The 20,168-nt window shown below is 42.1% G+C and overlaps 1 protein-coding gene across 5 annotated transcripts in view; it reads right to left on the bottom strand.

Moving 5' to 3' along the window:
• The window catches only part of sorcs3a (sortilin related VPS10 domain containing receptor 3a), a 300,196-nt gene that overhangs the window by 12,672 nt on the left and 267,356 nt on the right, over positions 1-20,168 (bottom strand). For 3 of the 5 annotated variants that reach the window (XM_077570515.1, XM_077570519.1, XM_077570518.1), the window contains 6 exons: positions 11,072-11,258; positions 9,512-9,645; positions 6,896-7,019; positions 6,438-6,550; positions 254-385; positions 57-156 (listed from right to left, as the gene is read on the bottom strand). In XM_077570515.1, the coding sequence (XP_077426641.1) occupies positions 57-156; positions 254-385; positions 6,438-6,550; positions 6,896-7,019; positions 9,512-9,645; positions 11,072-11,258 (790 nt within the window). The remainder of the gene's footprint in view (positions 1-56; positions 157-253; positions 386-6,437; positions 6,551-6,895; positions 7,020-9,511; positions 9,646-11,071; positions 11,259-20,168) is intronic. The other 2 variants (XM_077570516.1, XM_077570517.1) reach the window with 1 other exon arrangement.

Genomic DNA, 20,168 nt, shown 5'->3' with positions numbered 1-20,168 from the left:
AAGAAATAAATGAAATGAACTGAAAAAAAAGAAAAAAGAAAGAAAATATCTCTTACCCAGTGTTAGCTGTGTGTTATATACAATCACTCTCACGCGAGGCTTCAGCTCAAACTCCACCAGGTTCTGGTTCAGTGCACTTACAATTATGTTTGAAACCTGTTCAGGAAATGCAGCAATGTTCTTAATTATTTTTAGAACAATATTGTTTGATCTAATTTATTAGCTGGGTATAAAATATATTTGTTACTCATACTTGTTCTAGCTCCTGCTCACTCTTTTTCTTGTCATGTGACTGGTTCTTGTGTGGCAACAGGAAAAGCTCAGCAGCAGTTGGAACTCCTGGGAACACAGCAACCAAAATCTGTTCTTCTGGGAATTCAGCCACCTATAGCAAGAATACATAATACAGACTGTTAACTGTCTTTAAGAAAAGGACACACATTCTATGAAACATAGGCCTTATATTAAATGTTGGACAAATGTTTCAACGTAGAACAGCACCAATGTATTTCTTCACATAATTATGGATTAAACAAACACAAGATAAAATACTCACAATGTTCAACTTTGTTTCTGTCATGTTTGGATTCTGTTTTCCTTGTGTGTCTTCCTTGGTCTTGTTAAGTGTGATCCTGCCCTTCCTCGTGTGATCCAATCAGTGCCCTCAGCCACTTGTGTTTTGCCCCAGGTGTGTCTTGTTGTGTCATTAGTGTCTGTGTGTTTAGTCTGCTGTCTCCCCTCTGTCTGTGCGGTTCATTGTCTTTTCTCGTGTCATGCTGCTCGTTTTTCCCTTGTTGTTCCCCCCATGTTTTGGTTCATGTTTTTGGTTCTAGTTTTGGTTTATCTTGCAATTTGGAAGATCACCTTTTGTTTGTAGAAACTAAAATCCCTCTTTTGATTTAACCTCTGCCTCCTCGCCCTGTCTTCCCGCATTTGTGTCCTCAAGCTCCCCCATCTTGACAGAATGAACCGGCCAGAGAAGGACCCAGCGGGAGCGCTGAAAGCCACGTTGTGGAATCAGGTGACACGCCTGTCATGCCATGAGGAGTTCCAGCACGCCATGGCCACCCAAATGGTCCTACTATCGTCCTTGATTGAGGGAGTCGGGCGTCGTTTGGCTTCAGCTGGTGGCGCTCGGAGTCGCCAGCCCCAACTCCCCGAACCCCGTCTGTCGCAGTTTCAAGTCCCCGAACCACGTCTGTCGCAGTTTCAAGTCCCCGAACCACGTCTGCCGCACCTTCAACTCCCCGAACCCCGTCTGTCGCAGTTTCAAGTCCCCGAACCACGTCTGTCGCAGTTTCAAGTCCCCGAACCACGTCTGCCGCACCTTCAACTCCCCGAACCACGTCTGCCGCACCTTCAACCCCCCGAACCACGTCTGCCGCAGCTTCAAGTCCCCGAACCCCGTCTGTCGCAGTTTCAAGTCCCCGAACCACGTCTGTCGCAGTTTCAAGTCCCCGAACCACGTCTGCCGCACCTTCAACTCCCCGAACCACGTCTGCCGCACCTTCAACCCCCCGAACCACGTCTGCCGCAGCTTCAAGTCCCCGAACCACGTCTGCCGCAGCTTCAAGTCCCCGAACCACGTCTGCCGCAGTTCCAAGTCCCCGAACCACGTCTGCCGCAGTTCCAAGTCCCCGAACCACGTCTGCCACAGTTCCAAGTCCCCGAACCACGTCTGCCCGCAGTTCCAAGTCCCCGAACCACATCTGCCGCAGTTCCAAGTCCCCGAACCGCGTCTGCCGCAGTTCCAAGTCCCCGAACCGCGTCTGCCTCCGCAGTTCCAAGTCCCCGAACCGCGTCTGCCGCCGCAGTTCCAAGTCCCCGAACCACGTCTGCCGCCGCAGTTCCAAGTCCCCGAACCACGTCTGCCGCCGCAGTTCCAAGTCCCCGAACCACGTCTGCCGCCGCAGTTCCAAGTCCCCGAACCACGTCTGCCGCCGCAGTTTCAAGTCCCCGAACCACGTCTGCCGCCGCAGTTCCAAGTCCCCGAACCACGTCTGCCACCGCAGTTCCAAGTCCCCGAATCACGTCTGCCGCCGTTGTTCCAAGTCCCCGAACCACGTCTGCCGCCGCAGTTCCAAGTCCCCGAGCCACGTCTGCCTCGGCAGCCCCAGGTCCCAGTGCCTCGTCGGCCGCCTCCACGGCAGCCCCAGGTCCCCGTGCCTCGTCGGCCGCCTCCACGGCAGCCCCAGGTCCCCGTGCCTCGTCGGCCGCCTCCACGGCAACCCCAGGTCCCCGTGCCTCGTCGGCCGCCTCCACGGCAGCCCCAGGTCCCCGTGCCTCGTCGGCCGCCTCCATGGCAGCCCCAGGTCCCCGTGCCTCGTCGGCCGCCTCCACGGCAGCCTCAGGTCCCCGTGCCAGGTCTGCCGCCTCCACGGCAGCCTCAGGTCCCCGTGCCAAGTATGCCGCCTCCACGGCAGCCTCAAGTCCCCGGGCCAGGTCTGCCGCCTCCACGGCAGCCTCAAGTCTCCGGGCCAGGTCTGCCGCCTCCACGGCAGCCTCAAGTCCCCGGGCCAGGTCTGCCGCCTCCACGGCAGCCTCAAGTCCCCGGGCATCCTCGCCGCTGCAGTCCCTGGCCTCCTGGCCTCGGCCGCTCTCTGCAAAATCTCTTCACCTTTTCCATGGCGGCGTCAAGCCCATGAGGGTGGACAGGAGGTGTACGGCGGGGCTCCCCTCGTCTGGCATCCGGGACGCCCCACGGACTGGCCCTGATGGATGTGCCAGGTTCCCGCCTCCGTGCCCCCCTCCGCCCGCCCTGTTTTTGAACTTTTTTGTTATAGGGACGTCTGGGAGCCGTCCCTCGACGGAGGGGTTCTGTCATGTTTGGATTCTGTTTTCCTTGTGTGTCTTCCTTGGTCTTGTTAAGTGTGATCCTGCCCTTCCTCGTGTGATCCAATCAGTGCCCTCAGCCACTTGTGTCTTGCCTCAAGTGTGTCTTGTGTCATTAGTGTCTGTGTGTTAAGCTGTCTGTGCGGTTCATTGTCTTTCCTCGTGTCATGCTGCCCGTTTTTTTGCCTTGTCTTTTCCCCATGTCATGCTGCTCGTTTTTGCCTTGTTGTTCCCCCCATGTTTTGGTTCATGTTTTTGGTTCTAGTTTTGGTTTATCTTGCAATTTGGAAGATCACCTTTTGTTTGTAGAAATTAAAATCCCTCTTTTGATTTAACCTCTGCCTCCTCAAGCTCCCCCATCTTGACAGTTTCTGTCATTGCGTTTATCCTCTTCATATTTTCCCTCCCATTACAATTATTTTATAAGCTGAACTCATAATAACAATGTAAGAAGAAGTTTTAGTGGTGGTCAATCAGTCTTTTCAAGTCTGACTTTTTTTTTTCTATGACGAACTAAACATCTATTACATTCCTGCCATAGTGATTACGCACACTGCTATAGATTATGTGTGTTTGTTTAAAAAAAAAAAAAAAATATATATATATCTTTTTGGGCCCTGCTACAAAGTGGTCTGCAGGCCACTGGAGTAGGGGGACCTGTTCCCCAGTAGAACTTTATGCCTGACAACGCCCCTGAGTTCATAGTTCTTTATCACTACAACTACACATACAATTTTATATAGATCAGTGTCAGTATGTGGCTATATGACAATGTATCAACAGGCAGCTATGACATTGTTTAGAGCAATTGACTCCTTCATTATTGGACTCCTTGGTCTGTCTTAGCTTGGGCTCCCATGTCACATACAGAAAAACATCTGCTGCCACGTCTTCTTTTTTTTTTAACAGCTTCTAAACATGCTTTGCAGTGGATTATTTGTTGCTCTGTCCATGACTGACAAAATGGTGCCTCTTTGGTAAACGACAGGTAGTTCCTTTCTATTTGCCGCCATGGCTGCGTTCAGACTACAGTCATGTCTGATTCCAATCTGATTCCTCCTCAAATAAGATTTTTAGGGCTGACTTTCCACAATGTTTTTAGCAAGTGTCCAAATGGAATTTGGCCCTGTTCAAACTGGGCCACATTATTAAACCATCAGGTTACTGTAGCAACTTCAGAAGGAGGCATCGTCCAGCATGTGTAGCGTTTGACGTCACCGCTCAGCACTTCGATTGGCACTCTTTGGTCTAGAGCACTGGGTCTTGAGTCTTGTGGAAAGTGACATCACGTACAGTCAAAACTGTTTGGTGTGTTTGGAGCTGTTGAGGCTGAGACGTATTTTGTCCAAATGCGATATGAAACTACAAAACTGGTTTTCATGTGTTTTGTGACTGTTCAGACTACAAAAGAGTCTCAATCGGGATTGGCTAAAAATCTAATTTGGACTGGCAGTCTGAACAAGGTCTGTGTATAGTCAGTGTTAACGGTGGGAAACCAGCTCATCCGCAAAAAAACAACACAATTACTAATACTACGATAGAAACATACAGTAATTCATTGTGTGCTGATAGTTTGAGGAAATTTGGGGGGAAATTGTTGTGAATTAGATAAGATCATATTTTTTATGCAGAAACACAGATGATTCCAAATCGTGTCATGGTTGTGTGTTTCTTTGGTATTCGCCTGCGTTCCCCTGTCTGAGGCCCCATCAACATGAAAGCCAGTTTCAATGTATCCTCACAAGTTTCTTACCGTTCAGGCCGTTCGTCCACACGATGGCGTGGTTTCGGAGCTTGAAACCGGGCTCCAGAGTGGAAAGATTTCAAAATGCGCCCCGTACGCGTCCGTCTGGACACCATATGCGGATACTCCTCTAGTGATGATGTAATGGTCGCAGCTCGATGACGACGCATTGTTGCAGATTGATGAACGTATGAGACAATACTCGCGTGACTGCGCGCAAATCGTCAGACTGTCAACAACAATGGCGGATAGTCATGTCGTAGTTGTTTTGCGCAGCCTCCTTAGCTTGCTTATGCTTTTGTAGCAAAATATTTTGCTTCTTCATTCCCACGTTCAACAAGCAGTGTTGTACTTGAATCACCCGCCATTGTCACTTCTCCTGTGTTTTTTTTTTTAAATGTTGTTTTGATACATGCAAAGCCATGTTTGTTTGTATATTGCAATAAAGTTAGTCTTCTTTGCTGATTATTCTTCTACACTTTCTGTTAACTCACTGTGGCTCCGCTACAGCGCCACTCCATCCTTGGCATATACATCACAGCTGTTAAACGTCCTCAGCGTCTTCTTTTGGACACACACTAGTCTTGAAATGCGTCTGTGTGTATGAGATTTGTTTGAGGAACGAAGCCGGCTTTGCTTCCATCTGGACGGGGCCTGAGACTTCCCTGAACTGCACCTAATTAGTCCTGATTAGCTTTTGTATTTCACCTTTTGTCACATTCTGTCTCGTCGTCAGTTTGTTGCACCTTGTCGTCACGTTCCAGCCTTTCTTACTCCATGTCACTGACTCCAAGTATGCCGTGATCCTCTTTTGATTGTCGACCTTTTCTTCTGCCTTTTGTTTTACTCTGTTCTACTCTGTTGCATATGCTTGCCACCTACTCTTGAAACAAACCTTGCATGTTTTTTAAATATGTGTATTTTTGGAACTGTCCTTTTACCTTTGAGTCTTGTATATGGGTCCTGCTTATTGCATTGTTCATGTCAGGACAAACTGGCCAAAATAGGGACCAAGCAGACTCAATTGTACAAAGCAGCAATTGACGGGCAGCTTTGTGGCTTCCGCTTGAATTTGAAATAAATGGCCACCGTCAGCACTCGATGAACAAGTGGGCTCAAAGTTAGATACAGCATGAGTAGTATAAAAAATGCATTTAAATACTTAAAAATGTAAATAATACTGAATCTACTTTCATTTTATTTTTAAGGAATAAACCTGTCTCGTTTTTGATGATCACTAGTTTTACTATGCTACTGTATTTTATGTTGGTCATGATGGTGGTACTAGGTGTGAAAACTTTGAGAATCACTGATCTACTGCATTGACAGTTGTTACAAACCCCAATACCAGGCTAATCTTTTGAAAATTCAGATCACCTTAGTATACCTTAACAGTTTTTACAGTGGCATATTGTTGCTAGTCAGAAATGTATGTGTAAAATATAGTGATTGCTCTAACATCTTCAACATTTCAGTATGGAAAGTGTACACACACACACAAAGTAAAACATCAATAGGCCCCTTCAAACTTCCACACTCAGGAGTTAGCAGATCATTTTATACAGTGTGTGTGACTTAAAATTAAGGAATGAGAGCTCATGAGGCAATTTCCTGAGGGAGAAGGGAAGCAGAGGCGTCTTCACACCTGTCTGATGATGAATTACAGGGTGGCCTGAGGGTGTTCTTTTACCGCACCAATGACTTCAGAGTAGGTAATGGGGGTATAGGAAATAATTGAGAAAAAACTAGACAAGTAGTCATATAACCAATACAAAGATAGAAAGGAAAGCATATCAAAGACAGAGGGACAGGAAAGGTGAGAGGAAGGGAGGGCATCAGTGAGCAAATGAAAATCACTCACTTGGAGAACAGCCTTCTTAATTACTTTCCCCACATCCTGCCTCCACTCGGATAAATCAGGGTTGAACTCATCCAGATTTGGGGAGAATGATAAAAGAAGAGATTTGAAGAATTCTGTCAAACAGAGCCAGGGAAGAACAGCTTTTAATTCACTTGAATATAAAGGTGGTGTTCATTTTTAAGTCCTATGACCTTGTCATTTGGTTCTTATTCAGCCTCAGGTTTGTTATATCTCCTGCACTACTTTTTGGCTAAATACACACACATTACAGCCAGTCAACCTTAATACAGTACTGCCTGCTGATAATAAATCATCATCTTTTACAGATACTTGCACTCAGATTGCTTAATTCCAGATAAAGGTATACAATATGCACAGGTTATCAGTTGGCTGATATCAGACTCAGCTGGCTGCTATTCATCCAACATTTATGAGTTTTAAGAAAACAATTGACTTACCTCTAACCACTATGGTTTTGGTATCTTGGAATATGAGGTTGGCTGCAGCTACTTGAACTGTGAGAGAATATGTTCCCTCATTGAGAAAAGTGTATGAGACACTCCCATCCAATGTGACCATTGGCTGCACACATAGAGAGATCACAATCAATAAATCACTGTCAGTATAAAAGTGAAATGGTCATAAAATTGGATCTGATCTTCATCTAAGTAAGACAAACAGTCTGCTTAAACTAAGACCACATACACCGTAGTCCAATGAGCCAGTTGAAAAAATCTAACTGGGCCGGACACAGGCCAGATTTGCTACAAAGTTGGTCCCACAATCTCAAAAGCGATCTGCCTTTTTGAACAATGATCCTGATGTGGTGTGGATTAGTTAGTTTCCCAGAACTGCTACGACTCCAGCCCGGAACTGGTCCATAGCAACACAAGATAAGTTTTAATATGACCTATATCTGGCCCACGGCCATTAGTCAAAAATTACATCCTGATTAACTTTGGACCAGATGTGGTCACGATATGGCTCTTCGCTTTTGAAAATTAGTTAATTTCATTGCATCCGATTTATATAGAGCTTTTCTGGACACTCAAAGATGCTTCACATTGATTCCTTGTTCATGCACTCACATATTCACACTGGTGGTGGTAAATTACATATGTAGACATAGCTGTATTGGGGCTGACTGACAGAAGAGTGGCTGCTAATGTAAGCCTACCTCCTACCACCACCGAACATTCACACCATCCGTAAACCATTGGCACTGGAGGCAATTTGTGTCAAGTGTCTTGTCCAAGTACACAACGGTACATGACTTGGACAGCGACCCACAAACAGACAAGGGAAATTGTGGTCTAATGTTTTTAATAGGGCCGCAGCTTTTGATTATTTTAGTATTCAAATACTGAAAATTCTATCAAGTACTCGAATACTTATATATATATTATGTATATATTTTTGCTTGGATAAAGAGTAATTTAAAGTACACAACAACAAAAAAGACAATTTCCACTTAATGAAAAAAACAATTGATTTCCTTTTTTTCTTTTAATCAAAAGTTGTTGTTTTTTAATCAACAGTTTATTTTTTCTAATTGTACACTTACATTTTACGCCAGGGTAGTAAATTCATTTGTGAATTTGAGATGACCAGTAATAAGGCAAATAAGGCATTTTATTCCTTTGTGTTACAGGTACTATATATATATATATATATATATAGTACCTGTAAATATATGATTTTTTTTAAAAATCATTTTAATATTTAGAATTTTTTTTACTATGGTTACAATTTCTTGCAGCCAGTCGGGAGTTATAAACGAGCGGTTTTGTTTCATGTGACATGAATATTGAAAAATGTAACAGCTACCACTGATCTGTATATATGACTGGATAGCCGATATTGTCAAGACTTTTGAAGCCGCGAGGCTGCCATATTACTCATCCCAAGAAACGTTTCTCAGCATACGATCCTATACACTTACAGTATCAAAATTGGAGAACATTTGAGACAATACTTAATAGAAACAGCATAATTTATGATGTTTTAAATTTGTTAAACATAAACGAGGACTTCAGACATTTTACAACTTGCCTTAAATACATGTATAAATTATATGCTTAATGATGTTTACAAGAGGAAACTTGTATATTTTTTTAACTAATTCAACAAAAGATGCCTCTGCCAAATCTAAAATTGTTGTGTAAGGAACTGAGCGATAAAAGAAAAAGGGGGTCTTCAAAGCAGCACATACCGTCCACTTGTTAATTTACTTTTTCTTACTTGTGACCTCCCCGCCACAACAGCCCCCTATATATATATGTATATATATATATATATATGTATATATTTTTTTATTAATTAAGGTAGCTGTATCATCGAATTGATTATTCACAATCAATTTCCAACCTTCAACTGTTTTTGTGTTGTTGTTTTTTTAAACAAAGGGCATAATTAGGACAAAGTTTGTTGATAAATAGAAAATATTTTATCAATATTTTAAAATGTTAAAGGTTATCATGCTGCAAATCTAAAACATAAACCAACATACAAAACAAATTATTTTTCAAGTACAATACTGACTTGGTATCGGTAATATCGATATTTGGATCGATCCGCGCACCACTACAGGGCAGACAGTCGGCCTAGCCGCCAGCACCCGCCCGCAGGTTCCCTTTCGCCGTCGTCTCCAGTTTCGCATTCCACTCGTCTTTACTTCATTCCCGCGCCTTGAATCAAATAACATCCGCTTCTTCTTCCTTCCCTTGCATTGGTGAAGTGAGTGGTTAAATTAAAAGTTAGCCTGTGCGTCCGCTACGCTAGAGCCTTTTTTCGAGGATTTTCGTACCCGAGATACTCGAGTACTCGTTTCACCCCCTAGTTTTTAATCATAAGGGGTCTGTGAGCTGTGTTTTATCTGTCTTTCAACTAGGACTTGTTTTCTGTGGGTGCCCCAGACAATTTAGCTCTTAGGATCACTGGGACACACAAACCTGTCCGCCAAGTTCACGGTGTGGTGTTTCATTTGATATCATTAAAACCAGGCATTTGAACAGGAATGTGTAGACTTTTAATGGCCACTGTATACACAGTCACCGTAAAGTTTTGGAAGTTACCTCAGTAGTGTTGCCAAGCCACCAGAAATAGGTGACTGTGCGTGGATGAGTGGGTAGGACAACTGCGGAGACGTTAACTTCCTTGTGTCTTATGACGACAAAGGGAGCGAGAAGCTGGACATGCTCCACAGGACCTAAGAAAAGAAGTGTAAAATAAAAATAAAAGAGATTATTTTGAGGATTAAAAAAAAAGGAGAGAAAAAAAGCAGCCAGTGCCAAAACGAGCATGCAGTATATACTGTACATTGCAAATTTAGGTAAACTCGAAACATTTGTCAGAGCATTGTTAACATGGAAGACCTACACATTTTTTTCAGTGTTCCAAATGGCCTTGTTTTGTTAATTATGGATAGTGGAAAGATGCGTGTATGCTCCATCAGTTTGGTCCTAAATCAGTTTTTTTTGTGTGTGTTTTTTAAAGATCTGCGTTCCTTTCAACTTGTACTTGCAATGTTTTGTTATGCGCCTTTAACATAATTTGCAAAATGATGTAATCTACCAATTAATTTCAACAATTTTAACTAAAGAAATAATGGATTTGTTGGGTCTCTAAGTTATTATTCTTATGACTTTTTTTTTCAGTACCCTTTGGTCACTGGACGACATTTGAGACGTGGGTGAGCTGGAGCCAGGGATTTTCGTGTCACCATCAAATTTTGAACATGTTCAAAATTTCTTTGCGACAAGAAAAGGGTTTTGAGACTATAAAGAGGGTTTGGAGAGTGTCTTTGCAATGTTTGGCAACACTGAACGAAGCCTGCCGGAAAAAAAGAAAACCAAAACTTGCTACTAATATCGCAAGCTTGCGCCGCTTAGTGAGATATGGGCTGTAGTGTTAGATCACTGCTGTAGTGTTAGATCACTATATACATTACAGCAGGTTTCATTAAAAATCAAAATCCTGCTTGGTTACAATGTTCTGATTTTTTTAGGGTGATTTGGCATGGAATGACCCTACTGTATCTCTATTGATTACCACAATCCGCAAGAAACAGCACGGCCCACATTCAATTTGCATGTAATGAGTGAAGAACAAATATTAATTGATTAGAATTAAAAGAAATGTGCCAAACTTGGAGGTGTAATTTTAGTGAGTCAAGTTTGAGTTGCATGTAAATAAGATCTGATAGTTAAATTACACATTAGCCTTCGATAGCTAATTTCATGCAAAATGGGGGGAACATAACTATCCAAATTTAAAATAGCGTGGTAGACATGGATAAAAAATATTTATGGAAATCCACAAACACTTAAAACATTTTAAACTGTAAAGAAAAAAAGTAATTTTTTATTATTTTTTTTAATCATTAAAGCATGCTGTTAAGCATTTCACCGCTACTGTATTTTTTTCATCACAATAGCAACTGTTAAATATTTAATGTGTATTACAATTTATTTTAAATGAGCTAAACTAAAAATACTACATAATTCCTCATCTCTAAGTGGGATTCAATTGTTGTTCAATTAGATGATAGTCCAAAGAGCACATCATTATACAGTATAGTGTGTAGTTTTACAAATGTAGCAGTAAACGTACTTTCCAACAATGTGGACACTTACACGTGACATGCAGATAGAGCGTTGTTGTGTCATAACCCAGGGAGTTTTCTGCCAGAGCTGTGACACAAAATATCCCTGCAGACTTGTAGAGATGTTTGATACCCTCTTCAGCCCAGCTGAGGTTCGAATATGACACGGCTATGCCATCGCCAAAATCTAGTTGGATGTTAGTTCGTAAAGAATCACCCTGAAAGACAGCACAAGGGTAATTTGGGAAAAAATACAATGGGATTATGCTACTGTATGTTATCTTTCTTGTAGAAGGGCGCTATAATATATGCACACTTTCTGGGCACATGTACTGAGATATTTTTAAAAAAACAAGGTAAACATTAGGAAATGAAATACACAGAGGACAAGATGACTTGCTGAAAGTGAAATCAAACTTTTTGTGACATTTGATACATTTTGATATGTGCACACCCAGAAGAACAGAACCGTAGGTTATTTTGAAGGACATAGATTTCCTACACAGAGCTGGGTATGCTCTCCATCACAGAATTAACTTCGCTCTAAGAATCACAGACTTTCTAAACCGAAAAGCATGTTAGTGAATAAGCAATTCCCAACCAGGAACATGGCACACTGCAAATGTAATTAAATGCACTTCATAAGCAAATCAGTATTAGCTGAGGTGGATTTGGCTCAGCTTCACTATAAGTGGACCCAAACGATAACATGTAAAAACGTAGAATTTAAACCTGACAAGATAGTGCATATGTTTTTATACTGTATTAGAGTATTTCTGCTGTGCTATTTAGGGAGTGAAAAATATTATGTTCTTTTAGATAAAATCTGTGTAATCATGCAGTCATGCTTGTAATTGGCTACAATTGAAGACAAGACTAACTAAGCTTTGTCCTTTGTACAAATTATATCATTTAGGCTTATGTGATTTAATCTAAATTTGCACTGAAAAAAACGGAAAGCCAAAAGGTCAGAGAATGCAAATGAAAACAAAGGTTGAAGGATTCCATAATAATAATAATTAATAAATATATTCAAATTTAACATGATTATGTGTTATAGACTTAATGGTAGCATGATGAAACACGTAGATAGCACATACTTGCATGGGTTTTTAAAACAAACAAACAAACAAACAAAAACCCTAAGTTTGCTTGAAAATGTAATTGCTCATATTTGAGAATGTGTGCGTATATGGTGCTCTGTATGTGTTCGCAAGTGACTGGCGACCAGTTCAAAGTCTATGGTGGCAGACAGGGATAACGCGCTCCAGCGGTAGAATGTTACAAACTCAGGAATGATGCAAACTTTGTAACAAGAAAAAACATGAAAACTGTTGGCAAACCTTTAGTGGACGTTTGCGATCTTGACCAAACCCTCACGAACCCTCATGTGAAATCATCATAGGAGGAAAGTCTTGTTTTTCTGACTAATTTTTTGGAAGAGCTTTGTTTTTTTGTGTAATTTGTTTTTAATTTTCTGTTTTTCTGAATAATTTTTTTCTGTGTTTCTTTAAACTTATTCAGAAAAACTGGGGGGGGGGGGGGGGGGCGAATACTCCGAAAAACAGAAAAAATAATATTCAGAAAAACAGGGGAAGATGCAAGCACAGTTGGTTGTACCTGTTTGGCATTTTTGCCTAACGCACCTCAGACGGTGCCATTGTGCAGGCTGCAGGGTCATCTGCCGGGAACCACCCTTCCCTGATGTTTCGCTACATTATCCCCGGAACATCTCCAGGTAGTGGAGCAGCGATAGGGAGGTCTCCCTACCGTCCTCTGCAGCATGCTTAGGATTCTTCTTTTCCCCACGCCCTATCTTTTCTTCTGAGCCAGAGCCAAAAGCTCCCTTGCTTGGCCTCCTCTGCGAGGTTGTGAAGAATCGCTTCCTGTTGTCTCCTTTGACTCCAAGTGTTTTCAGGAGTCGCTGTGTAGATGCCCCGGTGAAGCCCCTACACCCGACCTCCACTGGGAAGGGCAGTGCTGAGCTGTCATTCCTGGCCTGGTAAAACTGGATCCACTTTGGGGCTGTGGGTGGCTTCTTCCTGTTTACTTGCTGCCTGCGAGCCTCCAGGGACTCCGCTAGCTTGCGCAGGATCTTGTCATGCCATCATCTGTATCTTCCTTGCGACAGTGCCATCTTGCAGCCAAAAAGGATGTGCTACAGGCTTGGAACTGGAGCGTTGCAAAGATGGCAGGGTTCTTCTGTGCCGAACCGGGAGAGAAGATTCCGGGGACTGGGTAGCATGTCATAGGTAGCCCTAATCCGGAAGCTCAGCCTTGCCTGGGGAGTTCGCCACATGTCGGCCTAGGTGATGGTTATATTAATCACGGCCTCCCAAGTAGTCCATCTGCCTTGCTTATGCTGGCTCAACACTGTGATCTTGTAGGTTTCCTCCTCCATCTGGGCAACTTCTGAGATTACCATAGCTTTCCTCTCCTTCTTAGTGGCTTTGGACCAGTTTTTTGGCGCTTCTCCCCATCTTCCTGGCTGTGTGAAGCCGACAACTTCCTGATGCTTCAGCCGCTCTACGGCCTGGTCTACTGCTTTGGATGCATTCCACTTCCGTCCTGTGCGAATCTGAGGATTGACAGCTTGAATTGCTGGGTCCGGAGAGTCTCTCAACTCAGAGGAGCCTCACCTTCTCCTTTTTGTACCCCAGATTGATGGACTGCAGTGGGAGCTGCAGGGTGTTTCTCCCAAAGAGTGCTGTGGTGGAGAGGCATCGAGGTAGACCGCGCCACATTCGGATGTAATTATTGGCCTTTGCCTCCAACTTCAGGACCATTGCCATGGTGATGTCGCTCAGTTTTAAGGGCCACATTAGGCGGTGGTACAGGATAAACTGACACTGGTCGATCTTGCGCAGGCCGTCCTGGAGTTGGGTTGTGGCAGCTGAAGCCATGCTCTTGTCAGTGAGGTCGGCCGTGTACGTCCTACCGAGGCTTCTCACAGGTTATTTTACTTTTATTTAAGGGGGATTCGTTCACCAGCCACAGTGAATACGATGTTGTCATTCCTGAGCCCCTTTCAGATTGAAAGGCTGCGAGACTGTGGTGGCTTAATCTTCATGCAAGCCCAGGCTGGTAGCTCTTCCAGCCGCTTGAGAATTCTAGCTGTACAAGCTGCTGTTTGGAGGAGGGTGGTAATGTCATCCATGTAGCACCGCATAGCTGGTAGTCTTTGGCCTGTCGGAGATCTAATCCCTCTGACCATCTGTCTTCCGCCGATCAGGAGGATCTCAAATGCCGCTGTAAAGAGGATGGGAGAGATGGAGCATCCCATTGCTATTCCCTTCTTGAGCCGGTGCGAGTCAGTTGCGATTTCTCGAGTTGTGTAGCAAACATGCAGGTTGTTGAAGTAGTTTGCTATTAGGTTCTGGATGCATGTTGGTACGTGGAAGAAGTCAAGGGCGTACGTGATGAGCTGGTGGGGAACTGAGCCGAAAGCATTTGCCAGATCCAGCCAAACTACATGCAGGTCTGTTTTGCTTTGCTTGGCGGTCTGGATTGACTCCCAAATCGCCGCTGCATGTTCTACGCAGCAAGGGGAACCCTGGGACTCCTGCCTTTTGGCAGCTGGTGTCGATATACTTGTCCGGCCAAGAGGTAGCTTGTCATCCGTCTGGCAAAGACAGAGAAAAATATATTCCCCTCCACATCCAACAGATCAATGCCTCTGAATTGGCTGAGGTTTTGGGAGACTTTCTCCTTAGGGATAAAAGTGGTGACTGCTTTGCACCAGACCGATGGAATGGCCTCCGCTTTCCAAGCTGCAACCATAAGCCTTCAGGAGCCCAGGGCAGTTCTTAAATACTTTATAAGGCACTCCATTTGGCCCGGGTGTTGATGACGATCTCGCACGTTCAATTACTTGTTTCACTTCCTCCCATCTGGGTGGGGACGTGTCAAACTCTGCGGAGGGCTCAGGTGGGTGGGGTATGTGGCCTGAGGATCCAAGGGGTTTGGCTCTCAGATTGTCACTCAGCTGGTCTTTGATGTATTGCTCCAGCTCCTGCTTGGTAACCTGTAGCGTTCCGGTCTTTTTCTCCTCCAGGAGGCTGCGAGTATATCTGAAGGGGTCCCGGAAGAAGCATGTCCTTGCCTTCTCCCTGCGGCTTCTCCGCTTCTTTATCCTTTCAGCTCTCCTCAGGTGTTTAAGCCTTTCCTTGATCTTGTTCCAGAGGTCCTTCAAGCCCTCTTTTTCCTCAGCCTCGGCTCTCCCCCATGACTTTCTCAGGAGGCGTCGCTCTTTTACCAGCTGGAAAATTCCCTTTCTCGCTTTCCGCTTTGTTTGGTAATGTGCCTCCTTGGTGGTTTGTCTCCGAAATGATTTCTCCCTTCCTCCTGGATGAGATGGCCGAGGATGTACAGTTTGGAGGTTGGGTTCCCCTTGAGGGTGTTCTGAAGGGTGGTGCATGTGCTCTCATCAAAGTTTTTCCATGCTTCCCTGTCGCTGGCTGTTAGCCACATGAGTCGGGGCCTCTGTACATGCTTACCTGGAGGCGCTCTTACATACTCAGTGATTGTGATGTTGCTCTCCTGCTATGGGGTGTTCTGCTGCTCCATGCATGATGTGCTCTTCTCCAGAAAAAAATATTACGAAAAACAAAAAACAGAGCACCAGCTTGTTTTTCTGAGTAATTTATTATTTTTCTCCCTCTGAACTCTAAGTGACTTGTGGCAGACACTTTCCCGCATGCTTCCGTAGAAAGCTTGTTGAAAAATTGATTAGCTTACTTAACTCATGCTGATTGATTGACATGTTCATATACTTACCTTCACTGAGCCAGTAAGTAGCTGCGTTTCCATTACAGTTTTTCGCAAAAATAAACACGATATTGTACTATTTCGATAAAGTACAATTTCGACTTGTCGGTGTTTCCATTGAAGAGCATTTAGCTTCTGAGGTGCAATTCTCGTAATGTCCCGTCTCACGAGATCTCGCAGTTCTGTAGGAGGTGCTAATGATGATTGCGGAAGATGGACGCAAAAAGGTTGTTAAGATTACTTTAAAAACATATCTCTCTCCTAATCGGGAAGACATGGGCATTTGGTGTTGTGTGTGTGTGTGTGTGTGTGTGTTTATAACTTGAATTATGGTGCGGACAGATGGAGTTCAACGAGGACTTGCATCGCTCAATTGTTCGTTGGCCTGGGTAACAGTCATTTCTCATGCAACAATATGGAACATGCATTGAACAGCGGCATCGCTTTGTCCTTAAAAAAAACTTGTTATCCCCTCAGGAGGCAGCTCCGACACGAAAGTGTGTCTCCCGTACTTCCTACTTCCTTCATCTGTGAAGTGCGGGTGTCACATGACTACAGGGAATGCGCAAAACGTGTTTCCATTATACTTTTGCGAAATACTTCTTATTCAACACGTCTCAAAGATCCCCTCATGAGAGCGTAAAAACTTTGCGATATTTGAGTTTTTTTGAAAATCATGTGTTTCCATTACCTGCTTGATTTTGCGCAACCTGCCAAATTACTCAAAAAACAGCACCAGTTTTTTAAATATTTTTTTTATAATTGCCGCCCAACCCATGTTTTTGTTCCCAATTTTTATGAGTAATTTTAGCTGTTTTTCTGAACATTTCCCCTCCCCCTGTTTATTGGAATATATCTTTTTTATGACAGAAAAAAATATTCCGAAAAAAAAAGCTCCCCCCCCAAAAAACAGGAGGATGTTTCCCCCCAAGTGAATGCAATACGCTTCCTCCAAGGATTACATGAGATAAATAAATTTCAAAAGTAGCATCCATGCAGTATTTTGTGCACGTGTGAGGTTTGGTTGAGTGTTCTGCGGCTATTTCATGTTCTCTTTGTCTAAAGAATGATGTCAAAAAGATATGACACTGGAGGCATCGTTAAGAAGTGTGATAAAATCACATGCAAACAAGCGTGGCGCCTCTGATGTCACTTTGCTCCTCATTGTCCAATGATGTGAATGATTGCGTAAAAAAAAAAAAGTGCATTCTTTTTGTTAATATACTTTGTAATTTACAAAAGATGTCCAACAACGCACCAGACACTACAGTGGACAGCTATTGAAACATTTTCTCCTATATAAATGAATCTTTTTGCCACAGTTGGCCATTAGTGTAGTTTTGACATACACTTTCATCCAGTGGTCAACGTTTGTAAGTGCATAAAAAGATACAAGATGGCCGACAGAAGTTTAGATGCGACGTGCAAGGAAGGAACAAGTGTCTATTCCTTCTATTCCAGGGACATCAAGCAACAACTAAGGAGTTATATAATTGTTAAAACATCCAAGTATTGATTTTATAATATGAGGAAATGGCAATTACATTTAAAAGCTAAATTGAACTTTGGACATCATTAGTTGTATTGTGCTTACAACTTAATGTTGCTGTAACTTTGTTGCTTTTGAAAATACTTCATCTGCAGTAAAACAATTTTTTTTTTTTTTTTTTTTGTGCTTTAAATCATCATTTAACTTTCATTATAGCAATATTTTATGTATTTTAGTCCTCATATGAGAGTAAGGATTCAGGGGCCTCATGTACTAAGACTTGCGTGACTTTCATACTAAAACACGGCGTACTTCCATATCCAGAAAACATCGCACGCATAAAAAAATCCAGATGTAGAACCTGTGCGTACGTACAAATCCAATCATATTCCTTTCATACATCTAAATCAAGGCCTTGCGGGTGGGAATGATTACGATGCATGATAAGATAATCACATTATAAAGCATGAGGCACGAATACAAAAAAACTATGTGAGCTGGAGACACAGGGCCGAAAAAACATTTTGGCAGGCTGTCTTCGGAAGTCAATAACAACCTCCGTGATGAAAGTGCCGTTGGAGTATTACGGCCGTCGCCGGCTGAATGCTGAAAGGGCATCAAATTGTAATCGTGGAGGCTTCAAGTTAAATTTAATGCAATAATATAAGACAACCCTCCACCGCTGCTGATACAGGATGAATGACGTGTTTAAGGAGCATCGATCTGATTGTGATCGTGGAGGTTTAAACTTGGACGACGCGCACATGGTTGCCAGAGAAAATAAAATTACTATCTGCATTTCATAAAAAGTTCTTTTTTTGGGGAGGTAAAGGTTTTTGCAGTACTTTGAAATATGTTAAAAATATGTGAACACAATGTTAAAAATCAAACAGACAGTTTCAATAGTGTTTACATTATTTCTTGTTAATTATTATTTTCTTACAAACATATTTCATCACTTGCTCGAATGCACGTTAACCACCCTAGTGGACATGTCACCAACTCCTTGAAATATCTATGTTTAAAAAAAATTAAGGTGTTAATTTTTTTCATGCCTATAAACTAATAAAAACAGTTGAGAAAAAAATCCTGATGTAGGTTATCATAATTTGTGCATGCTAGGGTTAATATTATGTCCACTGACACTGAAGCATGTCATCCCTCAAACCAATACTCTAATGCTGCTAGTTCTTACAAAGTTAAGGTGTTAACTAATTGATTAATCACAAAAAAATATTGCATTAATCATGAATTAACGCAGATTAATAACACTATTAATTTGGACCATATATTATCCTTTAGCGTGACAGTGGATGGCTACGTTTAAGGCACAGGTTGTGTTTGAGCATTAAACATAATTAAATGCATTAAAGTAAAGCAAATAATAAATATGTTTGCGTATCACATTTAGAATATTTGTTCATGTCAAAATATTGGGTTCATTTTTTTTCCATTTTAAATTATGCACGTAATTAACTTAACAGAAAAAGAGGAGGATGAGCATGTGCAGTGGATCAAAAAAAGTTGAAAACGTCCTCATAACATTAAATATCAAAATAATTAACACATAACCGGTGCTCTTCAAATTTGGTGGGGAAAAAATTACGATGAAAAAGCTTTTTTAAATAAGTGATTAATCATGATTAATCAAAATAGTAAGATGTGATTAATCTGATAAAAAAAAAAAAATCATTGGACAGCTCTTTCAAACGCAAGGCGAAACATCACTTTGCCTCACATTTGATCACGTTTGATGGCGGGATACTACAAATGTAGCCACTTCATTTACACATTTGAAATGTATGAACCACGTCAGTCAATCAGGTGGCCGGTGGTTGTGGTAAAACCTTTGGTAATGTTAAATCCCCTTGCTATCTTTGTTCACCTTTCAATAGCTGTGAAGAAGTAAATATATTCACCAGATGCGCCAACTTCCTCAGCCACCAGTCTCCAACTCTGCTCGTTTTTGGCTTGGTCCTGTTATTGGAAGCTGGCTGATACATACATTTGATAATCCTATACTCTATTTGTGCAACACTGACTCTTATTCATCATGTACAAAGCAATTTGAAGTCCGGGCATGGCGACCCATGGCTCATGGCAACGGATGTGCCTCATACCACAAAAAAAGATTATTTTAATTTGTGTACCAGGCTTTAAGTTGAAATGTGGTGCCATCTATAAATATCAATGCAAATTATGTAGCTCATATTTTAACTGAGGATTATCCTGCTATTGTGACTGTGAAACAATACATTCAAATAGATCTGACAAAGTAACTGCGGAACAGCTCCCAAATGTAACTGATGTGTAAAACACAGAACAGGCAGACAAGAGTTATAAAATGTTCAAAAATGTACCAGAATCACACATAGGAATTAACCGAGAGGGACCAACTGCCGCATGATTGTAATCAGTACAAAGAGGCTTTAGAAGACTGAACGGGATATCTTATCTTGCATTCACCTTGTCCATCAATGTTTTTCATCATTTTGTTTAACCTTTCATAATTTAGTTGACCTATATCTGAGCAAGAACTCAATATAATATTAATAATATCCAACAGACTAGTGTAGAACATTTATTTCATCTAAACCAAATCAAATGAATTGTTTGGAATAGTGAGGTTAATTTGGTGTAGACTGAAAATATTTAAGTTTAACATCTAAACAACATGGATAGGGAACAAGATTCAGTTCCATTAAAAAATAAGAAGAATTTCCAAATATTTGCACATTGATCTGTTACACAACTATGGAAGATAGAAAAATAGCTATATTTTTAACAAAATATTTTTTAGGATATGTTTTTTTAATATTTTTTGTTGTAATCATTTCATTCCATCAACTTTTTAATTTGTATTATACAAACT

The sequence above is a fragment of the Vanacampus margaritifer genome, chromosome 7, assembly GCF_051991255.1.
Source record: "Vanacampus margaritifer isolate UIUO_Vmar chromosome 7, RoL_Vmar_1.0, whole genome shotgun sequence".
Lineage (NCBI taxonomy): Eukaryota > Metazoa > Chordata > Actinopteri > Syngnathiformes > Syngnathidae > Vanacampus > Vanacampus margaritifer.
This window is presented reverse-complemented; position numbering and strand designations above follow the sequence as displayed.